At 37.7% G+C, this 13,144-nt stretch overlaps 1 protein-coding gene across 1 annotated transcript in view; it reads right to left on the reverse strand.

The window, feature by feature from the left end:
* Positions 1-13,144, reverse strand: part of LOC101850510 (cysteine protease atg4) — a 23,073-nt gene that overhangs the window by 7,454 nt on the left and 2,475 nt on the right. The window contains exons 2-7 of the mRNA XM_005107649.3: positions 7,538-7,621; positions 6,804-6,995; positions 5,846-6,044; positions 5,194-5,270; positions 1,224-1,348; positions 39-222 (exon numbers count right to left, since the gene is read on the reverse strand). Of these exons, the coding sequence (XP_005107706.1) occupies positions 39-222; positions 1,224-1,348; positions 5,194-5,270; positions 5,846-6,044; positions 6,804-6,995; positions 7,538-7,621 (861 nt within the window). The remainder of the gene's footprint in view (positions 1-38; positions 223-1,223; positions 1,349-5,193; positions 5,271-5,845; positions 6,045-6,803; positions 6,996-7,537; positions 7,622-13,144) is intronic.

The following is a 13,144-nucleotide window of genomic DNA, read 5'->3' on the forward strand; positions in this document are numbered from 1 at the left end:
AACCCCCCCCCCCCCCTCCTCCCCTCCCACTCACTTACCTTGATAGCCCAGGAAGTACAGTGAGTGTTTTGGCTTGCCACCAATAACACCCATACAATTGTGCTGACTCAGCAGTTTCTTCACACAGGGAACATAGATGTCGTTGAGCATTTCCCCTCCAAGACGCATGGGGACCAGAATAATGAGTGAGCGCTGCCACGATGCATCCCTGCGTGGGTGAAGCTGTGGGGGGAAAAAAACAAACCACACAAAGCTCAAGAAAAAGAAGAGAAGTCATAGCAGCATGACGACTTATGTGTAGAAAGAAAGATGTGATCAAGGAAATAAGGATGACTTTAAAAATGTTTCATTTCAGCACAATGTTAGATTTACAGAGATCAGAAAAATGAAGATCTTGCAGAAAATGCTTGTGGCCGGCAAAAATGAAATATACAACCGCTGTTTATGAGGTTAGACCTTTCTTATCTGAGATTTCCCTCAAAGAGTTCTGATGCTTGAGAGGTTAAAAACAAAAGAAAATTGATATTCGCAAAATTGAAATTCACAAAAGTCAATATAGATCTAGATTTTGTTTTAATTTGAAGTTTGTCTTAATCAGGGTCAAACTGGAGATTGAGTGAGATATAACACCCAGGCAGAAAGACAGATTCTCGGCAAAAGAAAGTACCCTTTACAAGAATTAAAATATCTCTTCCATGTGCAAGGTGAAGAGTCTCACCACTACACCATAGACACTGGTGGGGAAACTCACATCATACATACAAAAAGCAAGAGTGAAGGAAATGTCAAGTAAAAGGTCTTTCCCATTTATTGCTCTTTTACACCCATTCAAAAGAATAAAATATGAAAAGAATTCGATATCTGGGTTTTACTACAGCCCAAGGGTTGCACCATTGACCTTTGTCTCAGTTTTTTTGTTCCTTATTGATGATTTCACTAGAGTATGAAGTTGTAATGAGGGTCATAGCACAATCATGAACATAATAATTTGGTTCATGTGGTGCATAACATGAAAGAGAGATTTGCATCATCAAAATCACAGGATCATGCTCTAAAATAGAGCCCTTTCTACCCCCTCCCATCTTAAAACACCTCCCAAAACAACCTATGTTCAAGAATTATAATACTTATTTGGGTATTTTTAACTTTATTTCACCAAACAAGACAGTTCCCCAACACGCGGATTAATGTGCTGACATTTACAGCGCACCCACTTGACTTACAGAGCTACACTGTGCACCAGCGACCTCCTCACTACTGTCAGGGTCTGGTCCTGTGTCAAATGAACTGCCCATACTTCCTGACTTGCTGCGTGCTGTACATAGATCTAGGACATCATCCACGTACACTGAAACAACAGCACAAACAATACAGCAGTGAATGGAAGGAGGCTGGAGCAAAGTACAGCCACATTTTCTTCCAACAGAAAGTGCATGTCGACACCTCCGCTATCTGTGTCCTATTCAAACATCTGGCCACAAAGTTTCCATCAGTAAGCAGACCTGCCAACTCTTCAATGACCAAAACAAGGAAAATTTGTCAGCATCAAAAAAAAAAAAAAAAAAAGGGGGGGGGGTGTAACAAATAATAACCTTCTCCATAGTTTTCAAAACAATTTGATACTCCAGCTGTATCTCATAAATGTGCATCTCCATGTCGTTAAAAATCAAACACTATGGTCCAGCAACGGTTTGAGGATAAATTGGGTTTTCTGCAAACCAGACAAATGTCTGATTTTATTTGTAGGTACTCTGAAAGTCAGAGCTACGAGCTTCTACTTTCTGTAACCATATATCGGCAAGTGAAGCACATCTCAGCCAATAGTCAGGATACTGAACCAAAGACAGGCTTGATAAAGAGGGAGGGTCTTTTAGGTCTCTCTTTGATGAATGAGACTAAGCACTGTAAATATTTCACACTGGTAGCGACTTAATCTACAAGAAAAGGCAGTTTTAATCCTGCCTGTCTGGGCCAGCCTAGATCATGTGAAACACTACACCCCAGAAAAAAGATGGAGATAATCTGTGAAGTAACGACACTATTTAGAAATAAAATTCAGGTCATCTTGTTGCAATAACAAAGAGCCCAACCAGTACACCAAAGATGCAGAAGAAAATAAAAAAAAGATGGAGGCAAACATTACAGCTAAGTAGATATTGTACATTTGATTCTGACTATAAATGTTCATAGGTGTCATTCTGCCATTAGAGCGATTGACACAGCTGGTGAGCATTGGATCTGTTTATTTTATTCCTGTCCCCACTAGTGGTACTGGAGTGAGGGTGTTTCCATATCATCCTGTGGGAAACTAGACCCCGCTGCATTTATACCCCTTGTCCTACATTTATACCCCTTGTCCTACATTTATACCCCTTGTCCTACATTTATAACCCTGTTGTTTATCAGAGTAGCATTTTAGACAAGCAAACAATTCAAATCATACAATGTACAAATTGATATAACTTAGTTTTTGAACTCACAACCAGATAACGTGATACATTTTTGTATGCAATAATACAGATCATGGAAATATTTCTCTTATCAGTTATGCAACCTAGCAAAAACATGATGCACCCATTCTTACCTAATGTATGAAATTTGCTTTCATGTGCAATTTTCTCAGTTTTACTTCTCAAAACTACTCTGGCAAAGAAGTTTGATATTGCATCTGAGAAATGAGTTATTTTTAATAGCAAACCCAATATTCTGATATTCTACGTTATTAACATTCTTTTCAAGATTTCAAGAGGTTCAGGATATTCCTTCTGTGTGGAGACACCTTTTTTTGTTTGACATAAGTCACGGGCACAACTTGTGACAAATAAGAACTTTTTCATTTGTACTCTGTGCATGCATGTTTAGACAAGGGTACAGAGATTGCGCACTGCTAACAGAAATCATTCCTTTAAAAAATCAACAAAATAAGGCTGTATATACACATCCGCCCCAAACAGTTTGCAGTGACGAGGTAATCATGGCAGTTGATAAGATAATACACAGTAAGGAAGGGAACCCTTGGAGCTCTGACGACAGCATTCTGTCACTTGACTTGAGAGTCTCGTCCCCATTAGGTTATCTCAACTGACCTCATGTATGGCCAAATACAACATGGGTAAAAAGAAAAAAACCCAACACACAATGCTGACAATTTCACAACTCTTTTAAAACAGGCCAATGCCTTCCTATAGTCGGGTCAAAGCTTTCCCTTCCTTTAATTGGAAATTAACTTTAAAGTTAATTTCCACACACTTTGGATAGCAAATCTGAATTACTGTGTATAACTAAATCTATATGAGAGGCAGCCGGGTGAAATCAGGCGCTCGTCAAAATAATGAAAGCTAAGAAACTTACACTTTTCCGCTGGATTGGCATATTTTATTGAAATTGTGTTTTTTAACTCAACACCTTCTATGTCCATTTAAGAACCCATTTAAGTGTGAATTGTATGGAAAAACATTGATTGAAGTTATAAAAATGTAAATTGTCAGTTTTCATGGACTTTGAGGCTTTGTAAATAAGCATTTTCTCACTAATTTTACCTCTGAAACCAGGTGACCCCACCTCATTCAGTCGCAAATATCTCGACAGGTATTCAAGATAAAAGAGTAATTCTTTCATTGAAAGCAAGGCAAATGACCAAGCTGTAAGGTGATACCAATAACTCCACATGCCCAAAAATTGATGAGCGCCTGATTCCACCGAGTCGTGACACATAAACCAAAAATTAAGAGACTACTAAACAAGAATTTGAATCTGAGTTGACACACCACAGTACGAAGCGCCGTAAGCGACAACTGTACTAGGGAACACAAAAATAACAATTTGTAAACACATCAAAGCCAATCAAATGTCAATGCCAAAACAACTTTTCTGAATTGCTGGCCAAGTACAGCCAAACCTGCTGTAACAGCCACCTGTCCAGAACATATAGCTATACAAGTGACACTTCTTGCTTCCTACTTGTGTTTCTTTTATATTTCAACCACACTGTTCAAACCATGCATCTGAGATAATCACTTTCTACTCGACAACAGGCTGCCGCCATAGACAGTTTTGACTGTATCTGGATGCCTAGCATATAGCTAGCATCTGCGTTTGTCGCGGCCGCGACTTTTGGCATATTTTGTTCTGCGAATCGCGGCCGCGATTTTTGCATAAGTTTTCAAAAAAGACAAAACAACAAAGCTACTTCATAACATATTAGACATGTATTTTGATAAGTTTTAAGATGTCCCTGTGTAACTATTTTCATGCGGAGAATATAAGTACATTACATTACATACTGTTCATATTGCTGTCTGTCTTTTATTTTCCCTCTTTGTTGTGTTTTAATTTGTTGGTGAGTTAATTTTTCTAAAAATTGTTCTGATGATTCATTTTTCTTTTTTTTGCGTGTTTACAGCGTAATGTCATTTAATTTAATGCTGTTTCCACCCTTTAAAAAATATAAATGTGTTATGTTAGAGCGTGTCTCCTCCAAAACCGAATACTGACACTGGCACGCCCCAATTGTGTGTGTGGTTCCATAATATAATTTACATGTGGTATCATGCAAGCCTACTTTTTCTTGAATTACACACGTTTGGGGTTAAAACAGCCAATCTTCAGATAGGTGGACACGCGCCCTAATTAGTTAATTTTTGTGGTTATTTATACGTGCTGTTCTAATTTTGATTTCATTCTATTGTGAAACCTTTATTTTCAACGTTTTTACCCTCTTGGTGACTATAAATGATGTTCTGGATGCTCAAAACAGAGCACAAGAAATTCTGGTCTACAGATTGTTACCTCTATCAACATATTGCTTTATTACATCGTTACAGAGAGTTGAAAGCTTGAAAATTAATGGCAACTTTTGCCACTTTTTGTGGCAACTTTTTGACAAAAAAATGGCAACAAACGCAGATGCTAGATATAGGGTTAACATATTAAAAGGAAATATTGAATTGTCTGAATGGTTAGTAGCTGTGGAAATGAGCATTAGCTGACCGGACTGATTTACATAGAAAGGGTCTAGTTGATGAGGCAGACAGTTTGACCCCCAGGTGCTGATGGTACATCCTGAGTTGACACCATTCTTGCGAGGTGGCGACAATGTGAGACTTACAGCACTACTGTATCAAGAATGGAAATGAGAAATACACGAGCAAGAGAGGACCACAGCAGCCTTTAGTGTGGTGAGAGAATACGTACCTGTGCAGTCCTGAGCCACATAGAGACACAGCTGACTGAGAATGGGTAAGGACTGGCTCGCCTTTTCAAAGGCATCCCTGTCAGACAGATCAAACGTGGCTCATTATTATCATTATAATCAATATCATACCAAGCCTCATCTCACATTCTAGAATGCATTGCTAGAACTAAAATCATCAACACCTAATCTTAGAGGCTAACTCTGAAAAATTCTGAGTGCCATCTGACCTTCAATTTCTTCTCATTCTGAATCTTCTTTTTTTTTAAAGCTCCAATCAGCACAAGTTCTTGTATCAACTCTTGCTTACACTGATTAAAGGTAGCTTTTGATTAGAGAAAAGTAGTTGATGTTATAGACTTACCAACAAAGTCTTGACCATCTTCATGAAGTTAAAACTTTGTTTACTATTTATATTCCACTGTATTTAATTATTTCACACTACAGAGTAAACCAAAATATATCACAAGGAACTAAATAAATAGATAAACATTGTTATCACAACACAAAATGACATGTTTGATAGAATAATATTATATCGACTTAAGATTAAAAATCTTTCCAGGGATGGGGATGGAGAATTTGGTCTTTCTTAAGTCACTCCTTACAGAGTGAACTGCAGTATGGGTAAAGTCACCAAAATGTGAGACTTACCTGAAGATGAATGCGACAGAAGCCGGGCCGTACCACTCGCCGGGTTCTTTCTTGTGCTGTCGGCCAAAGTTTGCCAGGTTGTGCAGGCAGAATGGAGTCTTGTCAGACGGTGCGCCATCAACAGGCTCTGAGAACCAGCGAATGATCTCTCGGTGGTAGGCCTGTTCCTCCCTTGTTTGCTGATTGTGGAGACGCCAATCTGCACATGTGTGAGCGGGGGCGGGGCAAAAAGGGAGAATGAGTATCTTGGCAGTGTATTGGAGTGTCGCAACATGCTTGAGTGTAAAACACTTCGTTGTGAGGTTGTTTTTTTAGTAGTATAGGGTTTTACGGCGCTCGCAACTGCATAAGGTCATATGAGCGTGTTTGTGAGTTTTTGTGATATATCCTATACAAACAATTGGTAGCATCCTAAAGCACAATGCACACACACATTTCAAAGCTTCTACCTTCATTCCTATAAAGCAAGTCACTCTGCTGTATACAAAAACTTGTTTGATACATCCAATATCTTGACAGTTTAAATCTACTTCATCTTCCAATTTACCTTGATACAATACACCATGTATTCGACGTGCCTGAAGACTTTCAACTCATTAATGAAGCTAATTTTGCACTGTAAAGCACACTTACGAACATTTTTGGTCCTAATATTTTTTTATGACAAGGAAGAGTTATTACTAGTGTCATGGTACACTGAAAAGATTGAAGACACCATTTTAAACAGAGGCAAACTTGCAAAGTCAGAAGTATTTTACATTAACAACTATTACATACTTACAACAAAGTGCTACACTCTCAACAACTCTGCTGTGTCAACTTTCATTCACAGTAGTATGTTGTATCTTCTTTTTTGTTGGTCATTTCTCTCTATCATCTATTGCTTTTTTTCTAAATACATCCCTCTTATTTGGTTGATGTTTTATAGAATAAACCCGAATAAGTCTGTAGTACTCACCAGGCCCTAGGAAGTGAGTGACAAGACATTGGGCAACCAGCATTTGACCGCTCCGCAGCATGCAGCCCCAGCCACAGTCACTGCTGAGTCGTGTGCCAGGGATAGGGTAGAAGTTGCTGCGGTAGGTGAGCCACACACGGCTGCAAAAGTGCTTGAGGAACTCATGCTCCTCGGTGCTTTCCTGGGAATCTTCTGCAGCGAGATGAGATGCATAGACAATAGAAAAAAACTAACACACAGATACTGTCTAAGTAGCGATTTGGGATAAAAACAGACATGGACAGCTGTAAAAAGAAACACGCAAAATACTGTCTCTGATAGATAACTGTTGTATGTAAACCTATGCCGATGATTAAATTAGTTAAAGAAATTTTAAAGTTACTCAGAGTGAAAGTCCAACAAAAAAAAAATTTCTGTGCATGTGTTTGAACAGAAAGTTCCAGGGAGTTGTTTTTCTTAATTTGAGAAATAAAAAAGACTTTCCACTTCCAAGACCTTGGGTTCTGAACCAAGAGCAGCAGCAGAGACAAAGAGAGGCATTTACAAGCAGTCTATGTTAAGGAAAACAGCACAGTCTGTCATGTTCATGTTCTAGTGACCTTGGGCATAGTATTGTTACTGTTAGCAACTTTGGGAAACAAAAGAGACAACTACAATATTCCACACACAGAGAGCGCCAACTAAAACAAAACAAAAACCACGCAAAGTAAACTGAATTGTTGCCTGCGACCTACCCTCTCGTCTCTTGTGGTAAATCCTGCCCAACAAGTACAGCGGAGTGTCATATTTCATGGAGGACTTGGTCTTCAGGGTCCATCCTGTTCATGTAAACAGGAAAAAACTTCTATAAACATCAACAAAATTTAGAATTACACGTACTTCCTTTAAGCCATGGATACATTGGTAATACGCGTTATTTTCCTAACCATGTACAATTATAAGTTACATCAATAAAATCAATATTTTCTGAGAAATTCGGATGTTTGATGGTCACTTTGGGACTCTGATGTGCGTAACTACACTGACCGGAAATCTCCACAACTGACTATTTGAACAAAGCCCATTTGTGTGAAATTTGATGTGATACGTCATCATAGATATGAACATCTAATGGCCTGATTCAAACAGCTCTCTTTTACAACTTTTCTTTTGAAGCATCACTGTTGAGATACAGTGGAACTTTGATTCAACAAACTAGGACTCAACGAAAACTCGGATTCAACTAAAGGAGATGGATTCCCTGTTTATTTTATTCATTAAAATTCATCAAAATAACTTGGTTTCAACAGACACATAAATGAGCAAGCTCGGATTCAACGAAGTCGCTTGCAAGGTGCATAGCATCCGCAGACGTGGCTTCGCTCGTTTTTCTCACGCAACAATTTATGTTCCTGGAAACCATCCATGGCATCTGCATTGTGAACCATTATTCTCTTAGACCCTAGCCTATTGCCTATATCTTTTGCGACCAATCAGCGGCCTTCTTTCATACGAAAACACGTAGTTGGCACACACACTTGTTTTAGCATGTGTAGGGGGCAGGCAGCCAGCACAATTGGGACGTGTGACTGTGTGTGTGTGTGTGTGTGTGTGTGTGTGAATGGCAGGGGTGGGGGCACAAGCGGTCAGGGTGCGGAACGTCAGTAGAGATACAAAGATGTCACAGTACTCAGGGCCATTTTTTTGCCCGCCAGCTACTGACCAATATTACAATGATAAGCTAGTCTTAACATAGAACTACGCAGATCTAAAGAATAACACTATGGTCAGTGGATCAAATGTTCCAGCAAGCTAGGCTATACACAGCAACACAGCTTGTTATGCAAACAATATGTCACAGTAATTCATAGATGACACAGGCACGCATTTGAACTAATCGGGCCTTTCGCACAGAATGAGCTTGGTAGAGTTCAGTGTATTTTCCAAAAATTTTCCAGCATTTCTTCGGTACAGTATCAAAGAAATGAAAATGCCTCTCATTTGAAGCCAAACTACTTTCGATTGCGGAAGTTGAATACATTATTATACGTTGCTTGCTCGATACTCGAATTCTCTAAACATGTTTGTCATAACGTACACTCGGATTCAGCGAAATGGAAGGTTGGGCCCAACGACTTTGTTGAATCTGAATTACACTGTACCAATATATATGTATGTTTTTCTATGTATATTAAGTTGTATACTGGGTATCCCTGTCTTTCTGCAGAAACATTGTGTATCCTTCTAAGCCTGGGTTGGCACTGACAGGCAGGGTCAAAGAAATCTACCTTCTATTATTTATAGGAGTGTAAAACTTATTTAATTATAATGTTTTTTATGGAATAGCCCCTCAGTCTTCTTTCCACTTCCTGGGTCAAAGTCTACTTGAAAATTAAATGCAGGTGTGCCGGCTACTCAAGCATTCCGTCCTGCGAAACAGAGCAAAAATATCGGAAAAACTAAAATGAAGCATTGTAACGTCAAAATTATAATGGTGTTCACTTAACAGCAACCCAGATTTAGTGCATTATCTGACTAATAGCAACGTAAGTTTGTGTAATAGGATTTTTCTAGTATAAATAACCTATTTTAATAGCATTCGTTTCCTTTAATGCAGCAAACTTTGTAGCTAAAAATTGTCAGAAAATATTGTTTGGAATATTCAAAAACTGACACTGGCCTATAATTTCAGTGTGAATGCAACCTCCTCTCTTGCTTATCTCCTCAAACTCAAAACAACTGTCCTGGCCAAAAGCTACACTCAGGGTTGGGTTGATTTAAATCAGTTGATTTTTTAAAATTTAAATCAACTTGATTTTTAAAATAAAAATCAGTGATTTAAATCACTTTAAAAAAAAATTATATTTATTCGGTTTTTACACATTTCAACATTCAGAATTCCTTTCCTTGGTTTCATAAAAAAGATATAAGGTTCAGTAGACTAATATAATCATGCTTAAAAGTCTGATTTCCCCCCTTTCACTGTAAAATAATACAGTATTCAATTTACTTTTTTTTCCATAAATGAAATCAAAGCTGGGTTGATTTAAATCAGTTGATTTTAAAATTTTTTTAATCAATTTGATTTTAAAAATAAAAATCAGAGATTTAAATCACTTTTCAAAAAAATGTATTCAGTTTTTGCATATTCAAACTTTCAGAATTCCTTTCCTTGGTTTTATTTTAAACGGATATAAGGTTTAGTAGACTAATATAATCATGCTTAAAAGTCTGCTTTCCCCCCTGTCACTAAAATAATACAGTTCTCAATTTACTTTTTTTTCATAATTGAAAACCAAGGTTGGGTTGATTTAAATCGGGTCGATTTAAATCAGTTGATTTTTTTATATTTAAATCAACTTGATTTTAAAAATAAAACTCAGTGATTTAAATCACTTTAAAAAAATGTTTTCTGTTTTTACATCTTTAAACATTCAGAATTCCTTTCCTTGGTTTTATAAAACAGATATAAGGTTTAGTAGACTAAAATTGCTTAAAAGTCTGCTTTCCCCCCCTGTCACTGTAAGTAGTAAAATAATACAGTATTCAATTTACTTTTTTTCATAATTGAAATTAGCATTTTCTTTTTCTTTTTAGACAAACACAAGCGCGTGCTCACACACACACTGTAATACAAATAAAATGCAAGTGCATCTATGCATAATTACCCCCCCCCCCCCCTTCCTTTTAGACTGACATTTTCTTCATTTTTTGTCTGTAGCCATAATTCACTGATATAGCAGATTAAGGCTTTTTAAAATTGCAGTTGCTTAAATTAATCATTAGTTAAAATAAAGACAATGCATTTTGCACTAAAAGAACATACTTTTAGCCACCAAAAATCCCAAACTGTGTCGACATTTAAAAAAAAAAAAAAAAAAAAAAATCCGATTTAAATAAAAAAAATCTGATTTAAATTTAAAAAATCGATTTTTTTAATTAAAATTTTTTTAAATTTTAAAATCACCAACCCTGGCTACACTGAGTATAACAGGAACTTAGTTACCACCCTTTCGCCAAGAGCCACCTTCCTTCAAGAGTCTTAGGGGAACAGTCTCGGCCACAGCGTAATAATATTACTGGAGATTCTCGAACACAGCCTTCGTTCTCATTTACTGACATAACATCACAACGTTCGGCGATTACGACATTATATCATTATTTAACAATTTGTTCAACAAACAGTCAAAGACAACAGATTTGAAATCAAAATATTTCATGTTATATTCGTACCTCTTAGACAGGTATTGTCTTAGGCAGGACTGATCAAAATGAAGAAAATAAACCATTCCCCTCTGAGGTTCCAACCTGAGGCAGCTACAGGATTAAAAGCATTTAACACGAGCCCCACACTTCCGGGTTGTCAGCTCTGCCCAGAGATTTTTACCACTTTTTTACCCAAATTTGCATAATTTGGTTCAAATTTTATTCAAACCTTTAGTTGAGTGTATATATTGACAATTTTAATGCAAAATATGTCAATAGTTTTATGCAATGTGGAAAAAGGTCTAAATACAGAGTCAAAAAGTAAACAAAAGTGAAGAAAGGAAGTGTGTTCAAACTTTGCACCCCTCACATGGTTAATGAATATATATATAGCTGTTTTTGTTCTAACTTTGGGATAGCACTTCTGGTCAGTCTGTCTCAAACGAAAAATGGTTATTCTTCCAATTAGGCTAGTCTGCTTCACACAAAAGTAGTGTTTTCGGTCATGAGAGCGAAACTTTTCATACCAATACCGTCGGCGTTAGTGTTGAAGCATAGCGCCCATATACCGATACTATCGGTGTTAGGGCTGGGTGAGTTAAAGGACTGCCATAAGGTATGGACATTAAAACGTTACCGACTGGTCAGCTTGAGCAACGGTGGGAGGAACCAAATACCTTGCCATCAGAAGAAAGCTTGTCAGTGATTGGTTCAATCATAGGACAGGCTAACAAGAATTACAAGAAAATAAATTATGATGGCTTTTCCACAGTGCCAGGGCCAGTATAAAATTAATGGTAATGTGTCACGCAATGACAGACCAGCGAGGGCCATCTTGGACAACTTTTTTTGGTAGTTGATTAATAAAATACGGTGACAATGTCCGAAATAGACAGGTCATCTTTTTAGGCAGTGTTATTATCATATAGTAAGTAACAAAAAATGCAAGGGAGGAATGGAAAGTGGCAGTTTGTATAGGTGGTGGTTGTCTTATAGATAAACAGTAGGTGGCTGTCTCGGCAGGTTCGACAGTCTGACATAGAGTAAAGGCACTATGTGACTATTTGCGGCCAGTCGAACTATGTGGCCACTTTCCTTATAAAGTAAATAACTCAGGTCTTGTTTCATTTTCCAAACGGAAACCAAGCTCACTTGATGCACTGGCATGAATCACATGTTCACAACAAAAATGGTCTCAATAGGCAACAAAGTTTGAGAGTTTAAGAATTTGGTCGACCAAAATATCCCAAAGTGAAAATTGGACAGGTCACTTGTCCATGGTCATTACAAAGCTTTCTTATCATATTTTTATTTGATTATAGGTTCATGTGTTGAAGTAATGAATAAATATCATGTGTGTAAATGTCTTAACATAAAGAAAACAACAAAGGTGACCCAGGGACGGGGTGGTTGCATAGATATTCCCTTATTTTTTAAAAGGGACTTCTTGTGATCTGCACATCCACAGAGAAGGCCCACTCCATAAGAGAAGGGGCATTTTTGTGATCAGTTGCTAACAGTGCCGATTTAATTTTAACAGCAATTTAGCTTACATAAATGCATTCAGAAAGCCTGGTTTGTAGTTCTTGACTTCAAAGTGATAAATCAATCAAGACTGACTCCATCAGATTCGGAGCAGTCTGAAGAAACTGCTCTGTCACTTGTACCTCTTGACAGGGTGACTGCCAGGCCCCGAGAATTCGAAAAGAATCGCTGAGACCCAGGAATGCCCTAGGAATTTGAGGAAATCTGTAAATTGTACAGAGAAAGACCTGGGAAAATACAGAGTTCTCGAATATTTGAAAACCAAATCCGATAACTATAAGGTCAACAAGTTCATTTTTGCCGGTCGCGATTAAGTTATTCATTCGGCTTTTCCCAGTCTGATAACGCAACATTTGTGACACACATTATAAACACAGTGTTTGTTTGAAAATAAATCATAGATTATATTTGTGACTGTGCTGTCACTTGTGAAAAAAAGAAAATCAAACATAGTCTGATTTTCAGCTTGTCGGGCTCGCCAACATGACAGGTCAGAGAACCTGCGCATGTTCACATCACATGTCATCATGTGAGTAGGTCCTACTTGCGGATTTCTAAGTCTGAGCATTACAGAGTATACGACTCGGGAGTGGAAAAGGGGGGGGGGGGGG

The sequence above is a fragment of the Aplysia californica genome, unplaced genomic scaffold, assembly GCF_000002075.1.
Source record: "Aplysia californica isolate F4 #8 unplaced genomic scaffold, AplCal3.0 scaffold00618, whole genome shotgun sequence".
Taxonomy (NCBI): domain Eukaryota; kingdom Metazoa; phylum Mollusca; class Gastropoda; order Aplysiida; family Aplysiidae; genus Aplysia; species Aplysia californica.